Source organism: Eumetopias jubatus, unplaced genomic scaffold, assembly GCF_037043125.1.
Source record: "Eumetopias jubatus isolate StellerSeaLion01/CBP00866 unplaced genomic scaffold, mEumJub1_p1.0 scaffold_16, whole genome shotgun sequence".
Taxonomy (NCBI): domain Eukaryota; kingdom Metazoa; phylum Chordata; class Mammalia; order Carnivora; family Otariidae; genus Eumetopias; species Eumetopias jubatus.
In genome coordinates this window covers 18740353-18767784 of record NW_028274822.1, presented here as the reverse complement: position 1 = coordinate 18767784, position 27432 = coordinate 18740353, and the positions used below count along the sequence as shown (strand labels likewise).

General features: G+C 34.8%; 1 protein-coding gene across 4 annotated transcripts in view; it reads left to right on the top strand.

The window, feature by feature from the left end:
- WDR7 (WD repeat domain 7) overlaps positions 1-27432 on the top strand; it is a 364436-nt gene that overhangs the window by 142764 nt on the left and 194240 nt on the right. For all 4 annotated transcript variants that reach the window (XM_028102886.2, XM_028102888.2, XM_028102884.2 and 1 more), the window contains one exon: positions 24564-24677. In XM_028102886.2, the coding sequence (XP_027958687.1) occupies positions 24564-24677 (114 nt within the window). The remainder of the gene's footprint in view (positions 1-24563; positions 24678-27432) is intronic.

Sequence of the window (27432 nt, the reverse complement as noted above, 5' to 3'; positions counted from 1 at the left end):
TAGGGTTTAAAGTGACCACATAATCTCAGATGTGACCTATTTTAAGATGTGATCAGGATTCTGAGACCATTCCAAGCTTTTCCCGTATAGAAGTTGGTTGAGCACTTGAGGCTGGAAGTCTTTCCGATTCCATTTCATCACTGGCCAGTGTTGTGGAGAAGAGATTCCAGCGTAGTGATTCTCAAATGGAAGGGTAAGAGGCAGGAGAGATGGGTTTCAAAAGGTGATTATCTCAAACATTACTCCCTCCTCAACCAAGGATCTGTATACATTCATTTCATAGTTTCTCAGTCAGATGACAATAATTAGGGAGAAAAACACTGTTTTTTCAAATGATTTTTCTAATGACAGATAAGCAACTAATTTACGGAACCAGATTACTAGCTGGGAAGTCCAATGGAAAGGGGTATCAGGAGATCTGACACATTGTCCTGCTTCACCGAGTAATAGCTGTAAGGCCCAGAGAGATCACCAGGCTTCTGCACATCCTTATCTAGTTCAGTCTCTTTTTATGTGAAAGGAGGGGAATGAACAAATCTATGTTTTTCAAACTTTTCAGATAGTAAACTTACATATGAAATCTTAACCACAGTCACAATATATAAAACAGATAAATAACATTAAGTAGTTTCTTTAGGCAGTTTAAATCTTTGGGTTTTTTTTTTTTTTTAAGTGAAAAATAAATTGTTTCTTGTACATTGAAACCCTCATGCTCTTCTCTTGACTTCTGAGGTTCTACCTAGCACAGTCAAAAACTAGTTCATTATTTGTTCCCTAAATGCCTCTTGTTCTAACAAATGACACCCGCCCACACACATACACACACACATACACCTGATACAGGGCAGGGTTACAGGCTTTCCCTTATATATTGGCAATTCCTAAAATTTGTTATTATGCAGGACAACCTTTAGTTTCTATATAACTCTTATGGTTTTATGGCATCTGGTGAAGAATAGTCTTGCTGCTTCTCCAGCAAATGCCTGTGGTCTTACAGAGCTTCATCACAGCTCGTACCTAGGGGACTGCTAGTGCAGTATGTACTTTCAACTGAAATAGTTGTCTCCTGGAAGCACGGAAACGGTTTTGAATATACTACATTAACGTTTGATACATATTCTGTTATTTTGATTTAAAATGTGTTAATCTTTCAGATATGATTGGCCAACTGTCTGGTTTTAGAACTTATCTGTATAATGTGAGTATGGATTTATATATATTCAGTCATCTTTTAATAGCCATGATCCACTTGACAAACCTCTATAGTAATCACTTTTGCCCATGTGACTTAATGAATAGTCATTGGATGAGGCTCAGTACGTTAATTTAGATATCCTTTTCCTCCTCCCCAAGGCATAAGTGCAGTGATGTTGGTATAATATGTATATATGTAATCAGTGAATTTACTTGTATACCTTCTTGAGCATGTTAGTGGAGTTTTGATTATTTTTTTCTTTCATGCTAAATATATATATTTTTAAATATTTTATTTATTTGACAGAGAGCACAAGTAGGCAGAGTGGCAGGCAGAGGCAGAGGGAGAGGGAGAAGCAGGCTCTCCAATGAGCAGGGAGCTTGATGTGGGGCTCGAGCCCAGGACCCTGGGATCATGACCTGAGCCGAAGGCAGACACTTAACCGATTGAGCCACCCAGGCGCCCCTTTATCCTAAATATTTAAAGACCGATTTTACAAGAGATTTTGTTTTAGATTGAATTTTTGGTTAAGGAGTTCTTATGCAATTCTGTACATTCTTACCTCCTTTTTTAAAAAACAGTGGCTATATACATGTCCTGTGGCCCTGTGGGTTGCATGGGATCATCATGATGCACAACAGGAATATTCATTCTTGAAGTTAACTATTCAGGCATATGAGCAGGATAACAGAGATGAGTTACTTTTTTTGTTTGGTTTCGTTTTTGACCAAAGCATATTTAAAGGCTTCTTACAAAAGCAGGCTTACCTTTTTCCTTTCTATTAATTATATGCTGAGCAGCTTTAGTAGTGATTGGTAGACAGGAGAAAACACATCAAATAAGGATCATTTTAAAGGAATTGTATTAACCTTTACTACTGACCAGTAGATCTTTTTTTCTTAATTCCTCTTGGAATTGCTGCATAGAAATGTCAGGATGGGTTGTGAAATGATCTGTTTGAATGCCAAGCATAAATTTATAGATTAGTTTGGAATAAAATATATATGTGTTTTCCTATTCAATTTTAAAAACTATGTATTTTTGAATATTTCAAACATACATAAAAGTAGAGAGTAATGTAATGAACCTCCATGTACCTGGTGTCTGGCTTCAACGGTTATTAACTCATGGACAGTCTAATTTTATGTCTACCCCTCCAAACACCTGTCCCCCCATTTTAAACAGTTCTCAGATACAATATCCCTTTATTTGTAAATATCTCAGTTTGTATCTTAAAAGCAAGGGCTCTTTTTATATTAGTAGGTACATGCATATATATATACACACACACACACATAAATACAATACCACTAAAATGCCAAAAATAATTAAAACTTCTTAATTTTATCTAATAACTCAGTATTTATACTTCCCTCATAGTCTCATAATTGCTTTTTACAGTTTGTTCATTCAGTTTAGGATCAAATAAAAGCCCATATATTACAGTTAGTTTATATGTCTTTTATGTTTCTTTTATTTATTTATTTTTAAAGATTTTATTTATTTGAGAGAGAGAATGAGAGATAGAGAGCACGAGAGGGAAGAGGGTCAGAGGGAGAAGCAGACTCCCTGCCGAGCAGGGAGCCCAATGGGGGACTCGATCCCAGGACTCCAGGATCATGCCCTGAGCCCAAGGCAGTCGCTTAACCAACTGAGCCACCCAGGAGCCCTTTTATGTTTCTTTTAATCCATTGGCTTCCTATCAGTCAGTCAGTCAGTCAATCCATCTATCTACTTGTCTCTGGCCACCTCTCTCCTGTGCTTTTCCTTGTGATTTGTTTGTGGTATGAATTGGGGAGTTTGTACTGTGATGATCTGTGCCGTTGTTTTCATTAGAGTGGTGAATCCTGATAATCTGAATTCTAACATGCCCTGTTCATTTGTTAGCCAGAATACTTTTCTAAGGAGAATCTTATCCTTATCACTAGTTGATACCCTGAGCTCTACTTCAGGAATGACGGGATAAATGCTTGAGGTGATTTGTTTTACTTTTTAGCAGTGTTATGAATTTATGGATTAAAACATATTTATGTTGTGATCCATTATAGTTATTCATTTAAGGAGTGTTCAAATTGTTTTGTCTTTGGCCAGTGGGAGCCTCTGTAGTTGACTTCCGAATCCTTTCGAATTGACCACAGTACTCTTTGATAGGTTACTTGCTGACAGGATTTCTAGGTTCATTGTGTGTATTTCCTGACTCATGCCTGAGTCAGCATGTAGGAGCCCCTCATCCTTTTAGTGGGAAATGGTATTTTAACTCACAAACTGAGTGTTAGATGTGTTCTTTGTTATTTGGTCATTCTGGTGGACACATCTACACATTTCTGTTTGGATCTTAAAATATATATAATATCTTGAGTGTATATTGATACTTCCTATTAAATTTAGTACTAGAATTTTTACTTAATTTCTTTACTGTGTCTACTAACCCCAGTTTTTACAACCTTGTTTCTAAATAACATCTCTGTAATCATTAATCTGCTTTTCCTCCACAATAAACATACAGCAGTTCAGAATATGTCAGCACTACCACAGTATGGTTACCATAAACATCGTGTGGTGTTTTCGTATTTGTTTTGCAGTTCTTTTCCTTAGGATATAATTCATTAAAGATTTCCTTAGGATATAATTCATAAAGATAGTTGAATTATGCTTAAAGTCCCTGGGAATAGCTCCCCTGTGTGATTATACCACCCATGTAATACACATTTAGGTTAGTTTGTTTTCATTTCACTTTCAATTATTTATTTTATACTTTCAATTTTATTTTATTTTTTCAAATATGTCTTTCAAGAGCATTTTCTAATCTTAATTACATAGGTCAATTTTTAGATTGACATTTTTAAAATGTATTTTTTATGGTGATATAAAACATTTACATAATTCCTAAGTCAAACAACAAAATAAAGTATATTCAGAGAAATTTAGCTTCTCTCTTTCCCTGCGCCCTTTACTTTATTTCCTTGCTCCCTGAAAATAGTCATTACTTTTTAGCTTAGGGATTATTCTCCTGTCCTCCCATTTGTAATATTTATAATTATGATAAAATACATACATAAATTTACCATCGTAACCATTTCCAAGTGTACAATTCAGTAGTGTTTAATATATTTACATTGTTGTGGAACTGATCGCCAAAACATCTCCATCTTGTGAAAGTGACACCCTAACTCTGTACCCTCAAACAGCAACTCCCCTTCTCTCCCCGCCACCCAATCCCTGGCAGCCACCATTCTCTTTCTGTCTTTGAGGTTGACTACTCAGGTACATTGTACAGCCAAAATCATACAGTATTTGTGACTGTCCTATTTCACGTAGCATAGTGTCCTCCAGGTTCAGCCATGTTATAGCAATTGTCAGAATCTCCTTCCATTTTAAGGCTGAATGATATTCCATTTTATGTATAGACCACATTTTGTTTATCCATTTATCTGTCAGTGGACACTTAAGTTGCTTCCACCTTTTAGTAAATAGTGCTGCTATGAACGTGAGAGTACAGATACCTTTTCAAGTCCCTGCTCTTGTTCTTCTGGATATATACCCAGAAATGGGATTCCTGAATCATGTAGTAATTCAGTTTTTAATTTTTTTGGAGAAACTACCGTGCTGTTTTTCACAGCAGCTGCATCATTTTACATTCCCGCCACATTACCAAGGGTTCCAATTTGTCCATATCCTCACCAGCACTTGTAGTTTTTGTTTTATTGATAACAGCCATCTTCATAGATGTGAAGTACTATCTCTTTGTGGTTTTGATTTACAGTTTTCTGGTTATTAGTGATGTTGACCATCATTTCATATGCTTGTTGACCATTTGTATGCCTTTGGAGAAATGTCTATTTAAGTCCTTTGTCCATTTTTTGATTGGATTATTTGTGTTTGCTGTTATTGAGTTGTGGGAGTTCTTTACATATCCTAGATATAACCTCTTATTGGATATATGACTTATAATTACCATCTCCCATTCTATAGGTTGCCTTTTTACTCTATTGATTATGTTCTTTGATACACAGAAGTTTTTAATTTTTATATAGTCCAGTTTATTTTTCCTTGCCTGTGTTTTTGGTATCCTATCTAAGAAATTATTGTCCAATATCATGAAGCTTTCCTTCTGTGTTTTCTTCTAAAATTCCATAGTTTTGGGTCTTGTATTTAGGTTGTTCAACCATTTTGAGTTAATTTTTGTATATGGTGTAAGGTAGATGTTCAGATTTCACATTGCCCAGCAGCTTTTATTGAAAAGACTGTTCTTTCTTTGCTCCACTTTTTTAACATAAGCAAATACATATATTTATATACCCCCTTTCCTAAATGGTAACATACACATTAGTTTATCTTCACCTAGCTTTTCTCACTTAACAACATATCGTGGAGATCATGTACTAGAGACATCCCCTCTGCCTCTTTATTGGTTGTGTGGTATTCCATTTTGTGGGTGGACCATCTTTTTTCCAACAAGTTTCCTATTGATGGATATTTAGGTTGTTTCCAATTTTTGATATTATGGATAGGGCTGCAGTGAATAGACTTGTGCATATGTCTTTTCATTTGCTGACAGTATATCTTGGATACATTTCAAGAGGTGGGATTGCTGAGCCTAAAGATAAATGTATGTCTAGTTTTGTCAGATATTGCCAAGTTCTTTGCTGTAGGAGTTGTACCATTTTGCATTCTTAGCAACTATGTATAAGGGCCTGTTTCTTCACATCAGTTCCAATGGAGTGTATGTCATACTTTTGGAATTTTGTGACTCGGATAAATGAGAAATGAAATTGTCTTATTTTGTGTTTTTCTTGTTAGGAATGAGTTTTGCATCTTTTCATGTAAGTGTCTTTTGTAATTCAAACTAACAGTTCATATCTCTGGGTCACTTTTACATGGGATGGTTTGATTAAACCTCTATCTATCTATAAGGTTCAAATATATTTTGGTTATTTTTCTTTTTACTTTGCTTATGTGTTTCTTATTTTTCTCATAATCCTATTTACTGACCCCTTGTCTTAATAGTTTGAGGATTTTATGTCATAATTTTGAGAGTTTTCCTTGCTGTAGTAATTCTCCATGTTTTCTATCATTTCCAGTATTGTTTCCCATACATGTCAGTTGGAATTGGTCCTGCTTAATGGTGTGAAGAATGGATATTATCTTTCCCTATATAGCTATCTGCTTATGCACTCCAAAGCACTTACTATATACTAAGTTTCTGTATGTAGTTTTGTCTGTTTTTCTATTTTGTCCCATTGGCCTGTGGCTAATTCACATTTTCGTATTTAGTCACTAAGGCCCTAGCTCTTCTTTTTGAGGGTTCTCTTGGCTATTGCTTGTTTTTCCAAATGCACTTTATAATCAACTTGTTTAGTTCCAGGAGGAGAAAAACCTGATGGCATTTTTATTAGGATTCTATTTAATTTATAAACCAATTTAGGAAGAATTTATAATGTTGGATTCTATCCAGGAACATAGTAATGTCTTTTCATTTGTTCAGGTCTACTTTTTTGTTATTTAGGAGATTTTAAATTTCCCTTGTATAATTTTGGACATCTGTTAATTTGTTGCTTAAGTAGTTAATTTTATTGTTCTTCCATTACACCCTTTAACTGGTTTTTGTTTGTATAGATGGATGCTATTGACTTTTGTTAGTTATATAGCCTGATACTATTATAAAATTTTCTTATTGATTATATAAGTTTTTCCATTGATTCTTTGGATTTTTCAGATATATAATCATATTATTTGGAAATAGAAATAACCTTACCTTTTCTTTTTCAATTACTATGCTTCTGACCACTTTCTCCTGTACAATTGTATTAGCTAATATCCCCAACACAGTTTTAAATATAAACTATGAATATAACAAAAATTTTATCATGTAGTACTTATGAATGTATTTTGAAGGTAAAATTTTTCAGTTTGATGTTAAAACTGTACCATTTGGCTAACTCATTAATGTATTTATAACCGGAATCATACAGATTATAGGATATACTATATAACAATGTAATTTAAATGTAGATATAATGTGTCATCCATAGTTCTCCCAGTTGATGGGATTCCTAAGACACCTATACACAGCACCACTAAAAAATGGTCTCTACTCATCGACTTTACTGGGAGAATATCTGTAATTCCATCTCCACTTGAAGATTTCTTTATTACCGCACCATCTAACCCATCCCCCTCTACTCAGGTGGTCTCATGACTTTGGGGATGTAAATATAGTTATTTTTATTTAAAAATGGAGTACCTGGAACCACAGATCTGTATCTACTGATTATATATGTTTGCTCAAAGCTACTCAAGTTAAACTCCTCTTTTTTAGAAAACTCAACAAAGACTCAGCTGGTATAGAGAGATTTCTATGATGGGATTTTACTCGAAGTATGCTAATCTTTCTAAAATTTTATTCTCTACTAAAATACTTTATAGTGTGTTACTACTAAAAATTTGGTATGATTTATCTAATATATTCTGTCATCAAGTTTGCAGGAGGATAGCTTTGTTTCAGTAATTATGTTGAATAATACAAAAGAAGAAAAAAATTGAATACCTGTATATCCGTGCAATGTGGTAGGTGCTTTTACATTCTCATTCATTTTTTTTTAGATTAAAGTGTGCTAATGAGTGATCTAGGGACACTGGGTGGCTCAGTCAGTTAAGTGTCTAACTCTTAATTTCGGCTCAGGTCATGGTCTCTGATCATGAAATCGAGCCCCGCATCGGGCTCCCCACTGGGCATGGAACCTGCTTAAGATTCTCTCTCCTTCTCCCCACCCCTGTGCACATGCACAGGTGCTCATTCTCTCTCTCATATAAATAAAGTGTGCTAATGAGTGATCTATAAGGAAATGCATGGAATGGAAAGAAATTAAAAGGTAAAAAGTGAAGATCATCTCCAAATTTTCTTTTATAGTTCTTTAAGTAGTTTGAAATGTTTTGTTTTGTTTTTAATTATAAAAAGAGAAAGAAATCAAACTGCAGCTATACCCCCAAAGATTGAAGTCTTCCCTCTGCTTGAATCTTAATAGGAGAATTTTATATGGAGAAGAAAAAATTGCTCTCTACTAGTTTTATTAGAGATAAGTGGAAAATTTTAGAGATCCATTTTCTTTTTTTTTTTTTAAAGATTTTATTTATTTATTTATTTGACAGAGAGAGACACAGTGAGAGAGGGAACACAAGCAGGGGGAGTGGGAGAGGGAGAAGCAGGCTTCCCACCAAGTGGGGGAGCCTGGTGCGGGGCTTGATCCCAGGACCCTGGGATCATGACCTGAGCCGAAGGCAGATGCCTAACTGACTGAGCCACCCAGGCATCTCTAGAGATTCATTTTCTGATTGGTGATTAATTAGTCCCACACAGTTTTAAAAACATAATTGCCACAAAGCAGATATAAACAGGATATATAGGAAATAGGAAGAAGGAATTAATTCTAATTGAAGAGTAAATTCATTAAAATATTCTTTTTTTTTTTTTTTTAAAGATTTTATTTATTTATTTGACAGAGACAAAGTGAGAGAAGGAACATAAGCAGGGGGAGTGGGAGAGGGAGAAGCAGGCTTCCCTCAGAGCAGGGAGCCCAATGCGGGGCTTGATCCCAGGACCCTGGGATCATGACCTGAGCTGAAGGCAGATGCTTAACGACTGAGCCACCCAGGCGCCCCTCATTAAAATATTCTGATTTCAAATTTCTTTACCAGGTTTGTGATCATTCTCAGAGTACTGTATCTCTTCATTAGAGTAATAGACTTCCTCATTTCCAAAGAAACAACCCCATCTTGTGGATTCATCAGAATAAAGTTTTATTAATTTGTCTAAGAAATATGCCAGCTAAAATGTAGAACAGCCTTAGGTCATTTGACCAAATTGTAGTGTGCACATGCTCCGAGCATGGCATTGTTCCAGATACTGGATTTTTTTTTTTTTAAAAAGATCCCATTTAATTTGGTAGTCTCCATTTCCACTTGGATGTTTATAGGCACTTCAAACCTATTGTCTTTACCAATAAATTCTTTTATCTGTTTTTCTTCTACCACTTTGTGGCACTGCCATCACTTTTATTATATATATATGTCCCAGGGAAATACATACACACTAATTTTGGAAATGTTTCTATAATGTGTTACGTGATGATTGATGGATCGAAGATAACAAAATTTGATCCGTAAGTGAAGAACATTTGAAAAGAATGTGTATGCCAGCCTGATAACATGTGGCTATGTACATATTTACACTGAAAGAATTAAACATATTTTTAAGATATGCTGTGAAAACTCCAGGGGAAATTAAATGGTGGGGTAGAGTGGTTGCAAAATCAGATAATCCTGCATTCTCATGACACCAAGTGGATTGGAATTATTCCTTTAACCTGTCTGGAGCATGGTTCTTTTTTTGTTGGCATTCTCTGTAAGAGTAAATTGATCTATTTTTGTGAATCTTCTCAAATTTCTTTAGTGGTAGTTTATTTTCAGTGATTCTGGACTACTTTTCCTGTTGCTTCCTCACCCCTGGCCACCTCCCACCATCAGACTAAGGGGAGAATTTTTGAGTTCTAATGCAGGAGTGAATGCCTAATTTAAAAACATAGTTAAAATTTTTTTTATTTGTGGGATTAGGTTAAAAAATGAAAGTTTTTATTCTCTGCACATTGTAGTTTCTCCACTATCTTAGTACTCATCTGACTCATTTTTCATTCTTTTTTAACTTTGTTTGCAAGTTAATTCTTTAAAAGCTCTGCCAGAGGCAATGATTGGTGCTCCCTTAGTTAATTCAACTTTCCATCCCCCTCTAAATCATTGGTTAGATATGAATAGTCTTTAAAATGAATTGTGAGATTTAATCAGTGTAATGTAGTGGAATAATGATGTGCTTCTATAGATGCATTATGCTCATTACAGTGTATGAATGCTCATATCTTCAGCAATTTGATACCATTTTGTCATGTTTCCAGGCTGAAGTAAGTACTATATTTCATGTACCTGCTTACTTAGTTTTCTTTGAGGATTACCATTTTACTTCTTTCTTTATACTCCATGTATGTATGTTTATATTTTGAGACATAATTTGTGTTTCATTATGATAATGAAGCCACACAACCTTCATAAATATAAATACATGTAGTATGTACTGTACTGAGATCTTCGTGGGGCCAAGGTCCACCGCCTTATTTTTGGTCCCCACATGACCCAGCAGCAAGCCCTTAACTTAGCAGGCACTTAACTGAGGAATAGACTTTTCATAATACCAATTTGTTGCTCAGATTATTCCAGCATTGGCTATAGGGAGCTCCCTTAAGTTGGCTTCAGTGTCATTTTGATAGGATTCTAGATTTTCTTTTTTAAAGTACTTCCTTATTTTCTGACTTAGAACAGGCTCCTCACTCACCTTGTATTTTGCCTGCCCCAGTCCTAGACTCAGCTCTTTTCCTGAGGGTGCCCTGGTTCCCTACAGTAGAAGTATTAGAAGCTAAGATCTGGCTGCTGGGTGTGCTCGTTTTCCTTTCACTGCTTCTAGGTCCTCTGACAGGGCAGGACTGGAAGATCTAGATGTGCACACTAATGCGTGTATACCCACATACCTGTAAGGATTTCTCTACCTGTCTATATATTCAAACGATATGAGTTCACACCAATATCTCCCATTTTAATCAAGCAACACGGGATTCAGTCCAGTCTAGCCCTTTTGCTTATGGGTAATTTTTTTCTCTGAACGTGAGAAACCAGACTCTCATTATTTACAATAATAGACTTGTTTTTTCAACCCTGATAGATACAAAAAGTAATTTAGAATTGCGAACCTGTACCTCTGTGAAAAACCAGTTTACCACCTGGAACACAGTATTTGTGTACAGTTCTTTTTGTCTTTAGTTAGCTTCACTCTGAGCAGTGTTTTGGCCTGTTTTCCAGCTACCCAGGTCAACTCCTTTTTCCTTTACAGCCTTCAGTGATGTTATGTCATACATTTATAATATAGTTATATTCATCCTACAGTTCATTCTGGGTTCTCTGGCATTCTGGTTAATCCATTATTTTTTCTTTCATTTGCATGCAGTGAAGTTTACTCTTTGGGTGTATAGGTCCTTGGGTTTTGACAAAGTCAGGTATCTACCATCACAGTACCATTCAGAACATTCCTAACACCTTGGAAATTACCTTTTGTAGCCCCTTTGTAACCAATCCCATCCCCACCAACCAACCCTTGGCAACTGCTGATCTGTTTTCCATCCATATAATTTTGCCTTTTCCAAAATTCGGCATAAACGGAATCATACAGCATGTAGCCTTTTAGGTTTGTTTTTGTTCACTTAGCAAAATATATTTAAGATTCATCCATATTGTTGCATGAATCAGTAGGTCATTCCTTTTTATTGCTAAATAATGTTCCATTATATGGGTGCACCAAAGTTTATCCATTTACCTGTTTCTGGACATCTGGATTGTTTCCAGATTTTGGTGATTATGAATAAGCTGCGACAGCTATTCATGTTCAGGATTTTGTATTATTGTGAGATTTCAATTCACTTCGACAGATATCTAGGATTGGAATTGCTAGACCATATGGTAAATGTGAGTGTAATTTAAAAACTGCCATACTGTTTTTCCAAAGTTACTGAAACATTTTACAATGCTAGTAGTTATTCCTGTTGCTCTGTATCCTTACCAGCATTTGATGATGTTAGGCTTTGTTTTGTTTTGTTTTGTTTTCTTTAGGTATTTTGTGTTGAGTGTAGTGGTATCTCACTGTGATTTTAAGTTGCATTTCCTTAGTAACTAGTGATGTTGAGCAGGTTTTCACATGATGATTTTCCATCTTTTTTTAAAAAAAGATTCATTTATCTTAGTAAGCAAGTGAGAGGAGGGGCAGAGGGAGAGAGAGAATCCCGAAACAGACTCCCTGCTGATTGCAGAGCCTGACGCTGCTGGATCTGACCCCGAGATCATGACCTGAGCCGAAATCAAGAGTCGGATGCTTAACCGACTGAACCACCCAGGCACCCCTGTTTTCCATCTTTATATCCTCTTTGGTGAAATACCTGATTATGCCTTTTGCTTAGCTTATTTTTTATTAGGTTGCTTGTTTTCTTATTGTTGAGTCTTAAGAGCTCTTTATATATAATGGGTACAAGTCCTTTGACAGATGTATAATTTTCAAATATTTTCTTCCAGTCTGTGACTTGTCATTTACAGAATAAAAGTTTTTGATAAAGTCCAATTTATCAGTTTCTTTCATGACTTATGTTTTTGGTATTGTATCTCAAAACTCATGGACAAACCCAAGGTTATGCAGATTTTCTCCTAGAAGTATTACATTTATCTTATGACTTAGTATTTTCATTCATTTCTCTCTGTAAGTAGCATTCTTGCTTGTTCCATCCTTTTTAAACTATAACATATCTTTTAGGTCATTAACTTACTATCTGTACTTAACACCTCTTAAGAGTTTGCCTATAATCTAAATGTAAACAAGCTACTTATTTGTTTATTTATTATCTAGACTGAACATGTCTTATGGGTTTTATCCATCTGAATGTTTTTCTTGTTATCAAAGAAGAACTTAATATTCTCAAATAATGAAGTCAGAGCACATCACAATTTTTAAGTTATTGTGAGTAATTATTGAAATATCCCAAAGCCTTTATAGTGTGATCTTATAGCATTTTGCTGCCAATTAAGTGTGTCACCCACTAGGATATTAAAACAAGATTCCTTATGTCTTTATTTTCAGATACATTAATTGTTGTGTGCTAAGACATTAAGGGGTCAAAAGCTTTCCTACTCCTGTGTGTATGTAGATACTTGAAAATTACATAATTTGGCAGTAACAAGTAATCGTAAAATAAATTGGTTCTTTGAAATGTAAATATTTGTTCTGTTTTTGCCTTCAAATGGCTTATATATAAACAAATGTCGTAAGATGTCTGGAAATAATAGCTCTAAAAGCCGGGAAGTGATGCTTAATCAAGTTAAAAAAAAAAGATATAAATAAATGGGTTCATCAAATAGAAAAAAAAAAGTTGGGAATATTGAATCCTGGAAGTAGTAAAGTACTTATAGAGAAAAAGTAAATAAAATAAGCTAAAATTCATAATAACAAAAGTAATGGTAATACTATTAATTGTGGTGCTATTTATTGAGCACTTACTACATCCTAGGTGCTGTGCTAACCTATTCCCCTTATTATCTGTCTTGAATTTAATAGGTAACACATCACTGTGGTTTTTAAGTTTTTTTCTTTTTAATTTAATTTTGTTGTTAATCACCATACATTACATCATTAGTTTTTGATGTAGTGATCCACGATTCATTGTTTGCATATAACAGCCAGTGCTCCGTGCAGAACGTGCCCTCCTTATAATACCCATCACCAGGCTAACCCATCCCCCCACCCCCCTCCCCTCTAGAACCTTCAGTTTGTTTCTCAGAGTCCATAGTCTCTCATGGTTCATCTCCCCCTCCAATTTCCCCCCCCTTCATTTTTCCCTTCCTACTATCTTTTTTTTTTTTTTAACATATAATGTATTATTTGTTTCAGAGGTACAGGTCTGTGATTCAGCAGTCTTGAGGGTATTCTGCTAAGCGGAACAAGTCAGTCAGAGGAAGACATGTATCATATGATCTCACACAGCATTTTGTTTTATCCTCTATTCATTGGCTTGTAAACAAGGATACAAAGCATCTTGGCTTGGTTGCCAGAAGTTACTGCTTTTCATTTGTTACCTCTCTGAGACTGTCTCCTAGTATCGCTCAGACTCTCTGCCTTCATGATTGTCTTCAAACAGCTGCTTATGGCTCTGCACAAACTGAATTTCTAGACTACTCTGATGATAAGAAATAGAAGTTACAGGGTTATCCTTACTTACCCTAAAATCTCAAATATTAAAGTTTCGTTTATTGTCATTATAGAACTACCGACCCTTGGCAATCTTGTGATTATGTTTACCACCTGTTGACCTGTTCTTTCCACATACCACAATGAAGCCTTCAAGAATAAAAACATACTCCTTTCCTGCTTCCTCTTTTCTCTTAACACCCTCTTTCTCACTGCCTTTAGGGCTTTGACCTTAAATGTCCTTTTAGCCTCATTTTTGCCTGTCCTCACACTGCTTACACTTCTGCTGCCCAGTTCTGTGGCTACATCAGGATCCTTTAAAATATTGCCCTGTCTACCTGAAATTTTTTTCACTTAGTGTCATTCCGTGATAAATTCCCATACATACTTTAAGACTCAGCTCAGGTACTTCCTTCCCATGAGGTTGTTTTTCACATGTATTCTCTTCCTCACCCCCTCCCAAACAGAGTTAATAGATTTTTCTTTAGATGGACACGATTTTCACTCTGCACTTATAAATCCTTATTTTCTACATGACTATAAGTTTCTCTAGTGTGAAGTCCTTTGTCCCCCCTTCATTTTTATTCCCTTTGCCCAGCATAACCATCATTCAAAAAGAGTTGATGAGTAAATCTTCCTTGTCCTTCTCTATGTTCAGAGCCCCTTCTCTTTCCGTGTGTTTTATGTGAAAACAACCTTGATTTTCTCCCCATTTATGCTGTATTTTTTTAAAAAAATCTACATCAGTGGTTTTTTTTTAAGTGGTGTTCTTTCTTCAAATGAAAACTTTTATAAAATGTGTATATTTGTGTACATGCACACATATACCCACATATAAAAAAGGTAAAGATGGGAAGGTTGGAGGTCTTCTTTCTGCAACCACTAGGGAACTTGAGAAAGCTCCAAGTAGTATGGTTTTAAAATTCTTGACCTTATTGTTACCTCTGCTTTTCAGTTCTTCCAAATCATTCTTCACATTGCTTTAAGAGAGATCTTTCTAAAACAAATAAGATTATTTCTCATGCTTAAATTTCTTTAATGAGTCCCATGGCCTTACCTCAAATGTTAGCTTCTTGGGAGCTAAGGCTATATCCCTTTCACCTTTGTGTCTGTAGTGCCTGCTATGGGTTTGGTACCCAGTATCCTGGGTGCTCTGTCAGTATTTAAGAGAGTGGAAAGAACTTTGCATGGTTACTGATCTTCATCATTCTAATGGCTTTGCTTTATTCATATTGGCAGTGCCAGCTTCTCTCATTCGCATCTTTCCCAGTTTTCAGGGCCAGGCAAGTCTTCCTTATTTTAAAGCTCTCCCTAGCTTCTGCAGCATTCATCGGTTTCCCATTCCTTGATTTCTAAAGCAGCAGCATATTGTTATTAGAAAGAACAGCATACTTACTTTACTGTATTTAGTGCACCGTGTTATTACCAACACTTGGTGGTGTAACTTCTGCTTGGGTAACCCTAGCAAAAGGGTGAAAAATTCATAGAAGGTTTCAAAGGGAGTTTCTTCTCCACAAGAATATACTTTGCCCAGTTCTGAGATATATAATTCTGCTTATAATTTAAGTTTCTAAGTCATTCATGGTTGTAATTTTAAGTTTATACTTTAGTGCAGTTGTGTGTTAAGACAGATTTGCCTTTGTTTCTCAACACATTGTAGGTTGAACAATAAATCTTTGTTTTATTGTGTCTTCTGGAACCAAAATTGGTGTTGAGTCAGCTCATAGCCTGCAAATCAAACAGAAGTCTTTGAAAAAGTACATGCAATGAATTAAAAGTATTAGGTGTGATTTTTACTCTGGATCATTTTCAGGTTCTTGGTGGGAAAGAGAAACAATAAAGCTTTATCCTCTTATTATTCTGTTGATACAGTTACTGTGTTTTCTATTCCTCATATATATTTTGGTAAGTGTTTCTTTTGTTGCTTTCAGAATTGTTTATAATTACATTTTATGTGAGAACAATTTTCTAAAAAAAAAAGTCAAAATGTTAATAGGAAGAATGTATTTCATTTCCTTAGAAATAACTACCAAAATTCATGTTACCAAATGATTATTATATTCTTATTCAGGCTTGAAGACATTGTGCTTATTTTACCTATATTTTTTCATCTAATTACTTTGTGGCCTTTAATAAACTGACTTGTTTTTGATAAATTGAAATAATCTCTATTTAGAATAAGGGGTAAATACTCTCAACATTTCTTGCAGGAAGACTTTTCTCTGAGACATCTGTGCTGTTATATTTTATATTTTTGATGTTATTGCAGAAGGAAAAGTGGATACTGTGTCTTTAATGGAAAGCAAAAGGTTATCTTTCTCTGGCCTTTGTGTGTATGTGCTGATGTCGATGTAGGCAGCCAGACAGGCAATGTGTGCAGAGAGACTAGGGAACCGGCTGTGGATCGATAGAAGTGGTGTGAAGTGAATTAATGCGAGGCAGGCCGTCTGTCTGTCATAAGGATTGTGGGGAATGTGGGGCAGTGTGGTCAGTCACTGCAGAGATCTGCTTCCAATAAATTCAAGCCTTCTGCCTGAAAAGAAACTCTAGGTTCACACATACTCCCTTCCTTATTGTTAAATTTTACTTTATTCAGAGTAAATGTTCCTATCAAATTATCGCCTCTGGTATACTTTAATTGGACCACCGAAAAGCCACGGTTGTGAGAAACTGATGAAATAAAAATACCTGCTATTCTTTCAGATCCGTTTTTCACCCTCAGTGCAAATCTATATCACTACGGGAATGAGAAATTGCATTTTTGTTAATATTTATAAATATCGTGGTATATATTTTCCTGAATCCTAACAGTATTGCTTATCACTTTCATCCATCTAATCTTCAATAAAATAATAAAATTATAATGAACTCAAATGGTTTTATATCCCAGTATGGATTAAAGCACTGTATTTTAAATGTTACTCTATTAAAATTTAGTATTTAATCTTTGATTATTAAGTTAATCACATGACACGGAGATCTTCTGAGTTCCTGTTATTTACCCTTACTCAGATGGCATTAGCCAGTAGGAAAAAAATATTTATGAGGTAATTTATAAGCTTTTGAAAGAGAAATTTGAGAATAATGTACCTGATTTTGCCGACGTGGAGAGGTAAGTGCTGTTTTAGTCCATTGATTTTGAAAACTTTATTCCGTATTTACATTTCAAAAAATGTGTTTTCTAAAGTGATTAAAAATATTCCAGACAAATAGGAAAGAGAGAGAGAGTGTGTGTTTGTGTATATATATAATCTCACAGTGAAAGTGATCTCAGTGTTTAGAATCCAGATGACATGGAGAGCTCATAATAGTCTTCCTGTCCTCTGATTATTACTTTGGCTGCCAGCCACACCCCACCCTGCCCCTTTTGCTTGTGTCCAGACTTACTCAGACCTGTTTTCAGTTCCATCCATTTTTCCCTTGTTTTCCTCCTGACTCACAGTGGAGAGCCCATTAATAGATACCTATTGTCTGGCATAATATACATTCATGTTTTTTATTTTGTGAAATCTGGATTTGGGGACTAGCTGGTTTTTTAAGTATCTCGCATCTTTCTATTATTTTTTGTATCTCCTTTGTTACAGTATCTCTCTACTTTATCTCATTATCATCATCTCTTTATTGTACATCTTTCCCCAAAGCTTACTACTTACTCCTATTGTCTTAGTGTATTTAAATAATATAATTTGTATCATGGGACTGAAAGTACTCAGTTCTATTCAAGATGTATTTATGAGATGTTCATTATTGCCAAATATTTTGGGGATACTCAGGAAGTAACTAAGTCTTAAATATTATGGTGTGGTTTGACAAAGAAGCTCACTTACATCAAGTGTGTAAGAAAATAGCGAAGTATGACCATATAATTAATTGACAACTTTTGTAATCTTTATTATTAATATGCAAGAAACTGAGGCTTCCATATAAGTATTTTCTAAGTGGAACTTTTCTTCACATTTCTCAGAAATATTTCATATCTTACTGATAGTGGACAGTAGTAAACTGACTTTTATGCTTCAAAAAGTTTAGTTCTCTATGCCAAGAAGAAAATAAAACAATTTTATCTAGTCTTTGTGTTTCATGGAAAGCAGCATTATATTCTGGCATAATCCTCAGTTCTCTTTAGTGACAGTGATGTAGTACCTTCTGTTTTATCAGTTTCTTTTTTAAGTTAGGTTTATTGAGGTATAATGTATATATAGTAAAGTTCACCTTTTTTCAGGAATTGTATTGTTCTTTGGGTTTTAAGCAAATATGAATAGTCCCGTCCCCACTTCCTCAATCAACATAGAGATTATTTTTAGAGCACCCGGCTGGCTCAGTTGGTGGAGTGTGTGACTCTTGATCTTGGGGTCGTGAGTTCAAGCCCCACATTGGGTGGAGAGGATTACTTAAATAAAATCTTAAAAACCCCCAAACATAGAGACTGTTGTCATTACTCTAAAATATTTGCTAATACCACTTTGTAGTCAGTCTCTTACCCACACCACTAGCCTATGTTGCCTTTTACAGAATGTCTGCTCTGATGTCAGCCTGCTAACATAAGATGGTACCATAACATGTAAAATACTGTGGAGATTAGAAATAGCTAAGCTATGACTAGGAATTTTTTTAAATTCCTTCTTTTGCAGATAATGATTGCCATGCTTAGAGGGATTAAATAATAGCTCTGCTCATCTTTTGCCCTAACTGTATGGTCCAAAAGTTCAAAAGGAAAAGCTTCTATCATTTCCTCAAAGTGAACTGTTAAAATTAGTTAATGATCTGCAACATTTCTATTTGATAGTTGATGGTAGTAATGTGGTCTTCCCATTCTCAGTATCTCTTCCCTTGTGATCTCCCAACAGAAGTTAGGAATCTTAGGTATTTTGTTAGCAACCCAGTGCCCAGTTTGAAGTTAGGACAGTTAACTGGTCTTTAAAAAAGTGAAATATATGTAATTTTGAGGTAACCAAACCAATGTCTTTTTATTGATTGGTACCAAAACAACCAGATATTTTGACTGTGAGTACTAACAGAACGAGTTATACAAAAGGTCAAAATCAAGAATATTAATTTTAATATTATTAATATTTAATTTTTTAAAAAATTAAAATGGAATATTACTGCTTCCTCACACAAAATATGGCAAATGTCGTTTTCTTATTGCATAAATGTTCTATGTGGCTCTTTTTCCCCCTTTTTTCTTCAGCTGCATGGTAGAAAAGGTTCCAAGAGAGTATGCAGAAGTAGCATTGTTGCTGTGTTCATTTGGAATGTTAGAAGGCAAACTTTTAAAAAGTAGCATTTTTGAGTATACTTCACATGCCATTAAATTCACCCTTGAAAGTTCACAAATCAGGGTTGTTGTTTTTTTTTTAGCATATTCACAGAGTTGTGCAACCCTCACCACAACCAATTTCTGAACATTTTCATCACCCCCAAAAGGAATTCTTTTGTGTGTGTGTGTGTGAATCTACATATGGTTTCTTTTTTTTTTTTTAACATTTTTAAAATTTAAATTCAATTAATTAACATATAATGTATTATTGGTTTTAGAGATACAGGTCTGTGATTCATCAGTCTTACATAATACCCAGTGCTCATTACATCACATGCCCTCCTTAATGTCCATCACCCCATCCCTACACCCTCCACTCCAGCAACCCTCAGTTTGTTGCCTATGATCATGAGTCTCTTACGGTTTGTCTCCCTCTCTGGTTTCATCTTGTTTTATATTTTCCTCTCTTCCCCTGTGATCCTCTGTTTTGTTTCTTAAATTTCACATATCAGTGAGATCATATAATTGTCTTTCTCTGATTGACTTATTTCACTTTGCATAATACCCTCTAGTTCTATCCACATCGTTGCAAATGGCACGATTTCATTTTTGGTGGCTGAGTAGTATTTCGTTGTGTATAAAAGAAATTCTGTACCCATAGTATCATTCCCCATTTCCCCCCACTCCCAAGACCTAAGTACACAAATGTACTTTATAGATTTGTCCGTTTGGGACATTTCATGTAACTGGAATCATAGATGTGACTGGCTTCTTTTACCTAATAGTTCATTTCCTTGTATTGCTGATTAATATTCCATTGTATGAATATATCAGGATTTATTTATCACTTGATAAATTGTGATATATTTATACATTTATTCATCAGTTGATGGACAACTCAGATTGTTTACACTCTTTGGCTTTTATGAATAGTGCTGCTGTGAACATTCATGTACAAGTGGACATAGGTTTTCATTCCCTGGGAGTATAATTGCTGGGTTATATGATAACCTTTTGAGGAACTGCCAGACTATTTACTGTAGAATTTTCAGAGTTCCTTACATAGGGGCACCTGCCTGGCTCAGCCCTTAGAGCATGTGACTCTTGATCTTGGGTTTGTGGGTTCGAGCCCTACATTGGGTGTAGAGATTACTTAAAAATAAAAATCTTTAAAAATTAAAAAATTAAAAAAAAGATTTTGTTCCTTATATAGTTTAGCTACTAGTCCCTTGTTGGATATGTGATTTGTGAATCTTTTGTACTAGTCTGTAGCTTATTTTTTCATTCTCTTAATGGGGTCTTATGCAGAGCAAAAGTTTTTAATTTTGATGAAGTCCAATTTGCCATTTTTTTTTCTTTTGTGGATTATGCTTTTGGTGTCATGTCTAAGCATATATCTCAAAGATTTTATCTTTTTTTCTAAAAGTTTACAATTTTATGTTCTACATTTAAGTCCATGATCCATTTTGAGTTAATTTTTATATAAGGCATGAGCCTTAGGTCAAGGTTCATATTTTTGCCTATGGATGTCCAGTTCTAATAGCCCACCTGTTGAAGAGATTATCTTTCCTCCATTGAATTGTTTTTGCACCTCTGTCGAAAATCAGTTGTGCATATTTGTATGCATCTTTTTCGTGGTTCTCTGTTTTGTTCCATTAACCTAAAACCACATAGTTTTAATAAATTTAACTATATAATAAGTCTGTAAATGGAGTATATGGGTTTTTTCTACCTTTTCCTTTCCCTCCCCCAAAGTTCTAGCTATTCTAATTCCTTTGTCTTTCCATATAATTTTAGAATAATTTTGTCTATAGCTACAAAAAAAAATTGTGCAAGGATTTTGATACAAATTGCAGTAAACCTGTATATCAATTTCTGGAGAATTGAAATCTTTACTATTTGTTGAATCTTCCAGTATATAAACATGGTATGTCTTTCCATTCCATTTATTTAGATCGTCTTTGTTTTTTTTATCAGTATTTTGTAGGTTTCAGCATATAATTCTTGTATATTTTTGTTTCAGATTTATTTATTTATTTGAGAGAGAGAGCTAGTGAGGGTGTAGGGGGGTCGGGTAGGGGGAAACCGAGAGAGAGAATCTCAAGCAGACTCCCTGCTGAGCACAGAGCCCAAAGCAGGGCTTGATCTCATAACCCAAGATCATGACCTGAGCTGAAATCAAGAGTCAGATGCTTAACTGACAGCCACGTAGGTGCCTCTGTATATGTTTCTTTTAGATTTACATTTAAGTATTTCAGCTTTTTGAACCATTGTTAGTAGTATTTTCTTAAATGTAGTTTCATTGCCAGCATATAAAAATATAACTGATAAAAAATTTTTTCTTATATTCTGCAGCCTTGCTAAACTCACCTATTCAGTTTTTTGTTTTGTTTTTGTTTTGTTTTGTTTTTTTGGTCTATTCCTTTGGATTATCTATGTAGACAATCATTTTATCCTTAAGTAGGGGCAGTTTACCTCATCCATTCCAAACTGTATCCATTTTCTTTTCTTACTTTATTACAGTGGCTAGAAGTTCCATTGCTCTGTTAAATAAGAGAGGTGAGTGTGGGCAGCTTTGCTTCATTTCTGATCATAGGAGGAAAGCATTCGGTCTTTCACCATTAAGTACAATGTTACAGATTTTTAGCAGATGCTCTTTAGTAAGTGAAGAAGTTCCCCTCTATTTCTCTTTTTCTGAAAGTTTTTTTTTTTTGATCATAGGTTGATGTTGAATATTGATGGATATGATCAAATGCTCTTCTTCTTCTTTAGCCTGTTAGTGTTTTGGTTAGGTTGATTGATCTTTGGACATAGAACAGACTTGCATCCCTGGAATAAATCTCAGTTGATCACGGTGTGTAATTCCTCGTCTGTGTTGTTGAATTCTATTTCCTTACCTTTTAGTTAGGACTTTTGAGACTAAGCGATATCGATCTGTAGTTTTCTTTTTTCTGTTTTTCTTTTCTTTACATTTTCTTTTTTTTTTCTGCCAAGAGATAAAGGATCTTATAACTTTGTTTTGGAAAGCATTAATCAAAGAACCAGTTTCAGCATAGCTGCTTCTTGGTCTTTGAACCTTGATTACTTTGAGAAATGCATGTTTGCTCTTAAGCTCTGTCCCAAAGTATTGACTACCCACAGTTGACTAGTCACCGGGCACAGCACAAGAATTTGGCGGGGGGGGGGGGGCTTGACAGCGTTGATACTCAGGATTGTGAGAGTCCATGAGAGTCCTACCCTGCCCTGAGCAACCCATTACCTGGAAGAACTTCATGGTGAAAAGGATATTGGAGTTTGAAATCAGAAGACCTATGTGTCAGTACTGGTTCTTTTTTTTTTTTTTTTCCAACTTCTAATATATTTTATTTTTTTTAATTTTTTATTGTTATGTTAATCACCATATATTACATCATTAGTTTTTTGGTGCAGTGTTCCATGATTCATTGTTTGTTCATAACACCCAGTGCTCCATGCAGAACGTGCCCTCCTCAATACCCATCACCAGGCTAACCCATCCCCCTACCCCCTCCCCTCTAGAACCCTCAGTTTGTTTTTCAGAGTCCATCATCTCTCATGGTTCGTCTCCCCCTCTGACATACTCCCCTCAGTACTGGTTCTTAGTAGCTGTGTTATGTTGAACAGTTACTTAACCTCTCTGATTCAATGAGATGAATTTAAATGGATTTATAAACTTGTTACTACATAAATACTAGCTTTATTTTTACTGAATCCTTTAATTTTATAGGAAAGGAAAATACCAATAAAAGTTGGTACTATCTAAACTGTTCCTTAATATCTTTTCCCCATTTCTCTGATCGTTTTCAAAATTATCAAGTATTAAGAAACAAGACCAAGAGATTTCAGAGATTTATATTTTGATTTGATAGGACATAATCTTTGATTTTGTGTTTAAGCAATAAATCCTTAGAAATATGGCATTTACCTAATTTCCTCCCCCTTGTGATTATTTTACTGAAAGCCATTTTTAATTCAGTAATTAACTTCATAGTATTTTTGTAGTAATCTCCCTCCCTTTTTTAAAGTTTTATCTTGAAAACCTAACAACAACATGATACTGCAGAGGGATGGCATCATTTGGCATTCATCAGAGACCATTGAATTTAGCACTGCTCATTTTTTTGTTGGAGCAATTCTGAACAAAGTAGTGGTACTTACATGGTGTGTCCTCCTTCCCAATTTGAAGTCATTAGGCCTTGGAACTGTCTACTGGTAAATCCAGTTCTGGGTCATTCAGGTGGTTCAAGACTAAGATTTTCCTCTCTTGATTACTTTGGTAAACCTGAGGCAGCAAGATTGAATTTCACATAGAAATGTTTAAGTTAATACACCCTCGGGAAAAAAAGAAGTCCTGAATGTTTATAGCTTTTGATTTTTAAAATATTTCTATGGATACTATGAATGCAGTTATTGAAGTACTTATTTAAAAGATTGATTAGACGGTTCAGTTTCTAAAGTAACTTCCATTGGTGAAATTTCTGTATTTTGTGATTTAGTAATACCTGTTGATAACCATATGAAAAATATTGAGACACCGTACTATCCATTACCAAATTAGGAATAATGTAGTGGACAACAAAATATATCTTCAAGGGTGGGGAAATAGTGTATAAGGAACAGACATGTGTTTCAGTTGGCAAGTTTCCAGATGATTTATAGAATGGAAGCTTCTGGCCCCTGATCTAGAGCAGCCATCTGCTTCAGTTAGGTTCTTTCAGTGTGATAATTACCAGATCTCCTATCTAATTCCTCCATAGACAAGAGATAGTATCCACTGTGGGGCAGTGCCTTTCAGGTCTCTTACAGAGACCCAGAGCATTGTCACCATCCTTCCTTCCAGCCCCCAAATTATAAGCTAATCAGTATTAAAAAGAAGTAACTTTTAAAATGGTCCTGCACTTTTTTAGTTCTTTTCTTCCTCTGTGCATCATAATTATGTCTAGATCACCTAAAGTAACTGAAGCAAAAGTGCTGACAGGAATCAAGCAAGAATGTAGTTTACCGAAGCACCCTTCTTCTGTTTTTCCCAGATCTTAGGTGGAGTTAGTAAGGTTTGTACCCATGTGCATATATACATATAAGGAAGTAGAGCACACCTGAAGATTTTGTTCATTAATTTCTGTCTCAACCTAATTGTGGGGAACATATTGTATTTTTTTCATATATTGCATTTGTATCCAGTAAGTAAATTGAAAAGTTTAAGAGTTTTGTTCCACCTTTCTCTTAGTTTTTTTAAAACTAGACCTTGTGATTCCATCTGTTCCCAGCGGGAGTCTCAGCGGACGCCGTGCAGACTGTCAGCACTGCTCCTGATGCCTTGGGGCCAGAAGCCAAAGTCCAGGAGGAAGAGCACGACCTTGCAGATGATGACATCACAGCTGGTAAGCAGGGACATCGTAACATAATCTGGCTGAACTTTGTCCAAAATTGGAAAATGCTTTTAGATCATTTATAAGGGGATTAAATATGTTGGTGGAAAAGGTGGAAACTTGTATTGATGGAGCGTTTAGTTTTATGAGACTCTTTAGTGTCCTTTTTGATCTTGAAGTAGAAAGAAGCAGAACCGTTTATTTGGTCTAGCTTTGCTTATTGTTGCTATAACAATGAACCTGCTGGCTGTGCATTTGATTTCCTGGAGACCTTCTAATTCAGAGGCTAGGATCATTATGAAAGCCTTGAAACGTGTAGAGGAATACACCTATTATGTTATAAAAGGTTTTGCAATTATAGGGTAAACTGCAAAATACTGAAGTCCTAGTGGCAATATATGCAATATAGGCTGTGCAAAGAAACTTACAGATATTCTCTGTACCTATAGTATACGAGCGGGTGCTGCTTTTTAAAGTTATTTACATTGTGTAGATATTGACCATTCTTACCTGTATTATTTCTTACATAAATAAAGGCATAAAGTAAAATTTAAGAAAGCCATATACCACATATGTTCCATATTCTTTATGTTTTGTGTTCACATATGTTCTGCCTATCTTTTTGTAGATTTAAATCAGTTTCAGTTACTGGATCTCCAAATGCATTCAGCTCAATTTCTTTTAATGTACAGAGGATTAAGAACAACCCACTATAAATATTTTTATTGGTATTAAGAATGATAAACTTTTTTGTATGGATGGTTATTAAAAAAAATCTGACCATATAAATCTATAATTATTGTGAAGCAACAAATAGTAACTTAATAAGTAATCAATAATTCGAAAAGAAGCATGCCCAGAAAACATCAGGACAATTTTCAACAAAAATTTATAGGAAGAAAAAAAATTAAAGAAAGATTTTTTTTCTTCTAAAGCTCTGTGTGGCAGGTTCTTTACTGTTTTTCATTGGAAGGAAGTTGAGGAAGCCTAATGATCTCCCTTGAAAATTTACAAGGCATGTAATCAAAAACCTAGAGCCTTGTGCTACTGCTGCAAATAACTTGCTGAGTCAAGTGGAGAGTATCTGGTTTCCAGTAAAAATGGTGCTGCCTAATACTTGCTACTTTTTAATCCTTTTAAGGTGTCAGTTCATTGATTTAAAAAAATTTCAACTTAAGTATAAATATAAATGATTCCAGAAATTTCCAACTTTTCTGAAAGTCATTTCACAATTATGAAATTGTGTCAGTAGCTACTAAAGGAAATTCTTTTACTTGCGGATCTTTTTTAACTCATTCTTTATTCCATTTTCAATGCTTTTTAAATGTTATAGTATGTTTTAATTCCCTATTAATTTTAAACACCCTCTAGTCTATAAAATGTAGTGGTTTAATTCATAGAGGAAAAGAAATTGCCTTTGTAACAGTAGAATAACTCAATTTGCATTCTGGAATAAAAGCTAAATTTTTGAGCACTCAAGTAAGCATTATTAAATCTGTACATTGAAATTTTGAGTTATGCACTCTACCACAAAGTCATGAGACTGCAAATAGCACATGACTGTGCTTTTATTTTATTGTTAAAAAAAAATCAAGAAGCTTAAAAATGAAAATCTAGTTTGGAGAGTCAATGCTGTGTAGACTATATTTTAATCTGTACAAGGTTAAGTTAAACATATGTGATGAATGGCTTTGATCAGTTGATTTATTCATTTCATGGCATGGGTACTAGAGGCAAGAATGTTCAAAGAATTTAAATAACTAAAAAAGGCTTCCTTAACATGTTGTCAAAGCAACTAGCATGCTGCAGTCTGTAGATCGTTTAGGTTACCTTTGAATTGTGTGACTTGATTAAGATGTGGTATAGATTTTTGTGAGGGTTTAGAAGAAACCCATATTTCTTTTTATTGACTAGAATTCTATATAAATTACATTATGAAAAATATGGTAGATGCATTGAGAAAAACCATGTTTCAGGCACAATAATCTTATTTTGGGATAACCACCACTGTAGAGCACCAGTTCTACAGAAGGGAAAGCTGGCCAGTTCAGCCATTCACTTTGAAAAATCTGGGGTTTTGTTGGTTACGTAAAAAGAATTGCTCCATTAATATCTTCTGAAAAAATAAATAGAAATTATATTATGGCAGGCATATTTGCCTGTATTTTGAATGAACTCTTATTTGGAAGTTCTGGTTAGGCTAATATGCATAGTTATATTAATTTTGTATTTGTAGCAATTTGGGACTTAATTCTTCAGTTATCTTAATTAAACAGTTAACCAAGATACCAATTAAATTTGAAGTATAATTTAGTGCTTTAGACAGAATAATTATTTTTGAAATTTTTCTTTTTGGGTGAGAAAGCATGAGGTGTGAATGTTGTCTTATGACACTGATCTGAGCCTAGCAGGCTTTGTTAGTGTTTGCCTTATAAAAGGAGAGAAGCATGGATAAAGCTATGTAACTGTTAGCTATGATCAATTGGAACTAATTAAATTTATTGGAAATGAAGAGTCTTAACTGGAAGAGAACAGCTGGAAAAACTGGGAAGAAAAAATTGAGTCTTGATTGAGACAATTTAAACCTTCACCCTGTCATTTAAAAAAAATATGCGGCAGCTTCTTTCTATATCTTTCTTTTTAAAGCTAATATCTATTGATTGGCTCTACAAAGTAATGCCAGTGTGCCTTGGTCGACACACATACTCCGTTTTACTCAGCATTCTGTCTTAAGGTTCATCAGATTTTTTCCTTTAACCAAATGTTT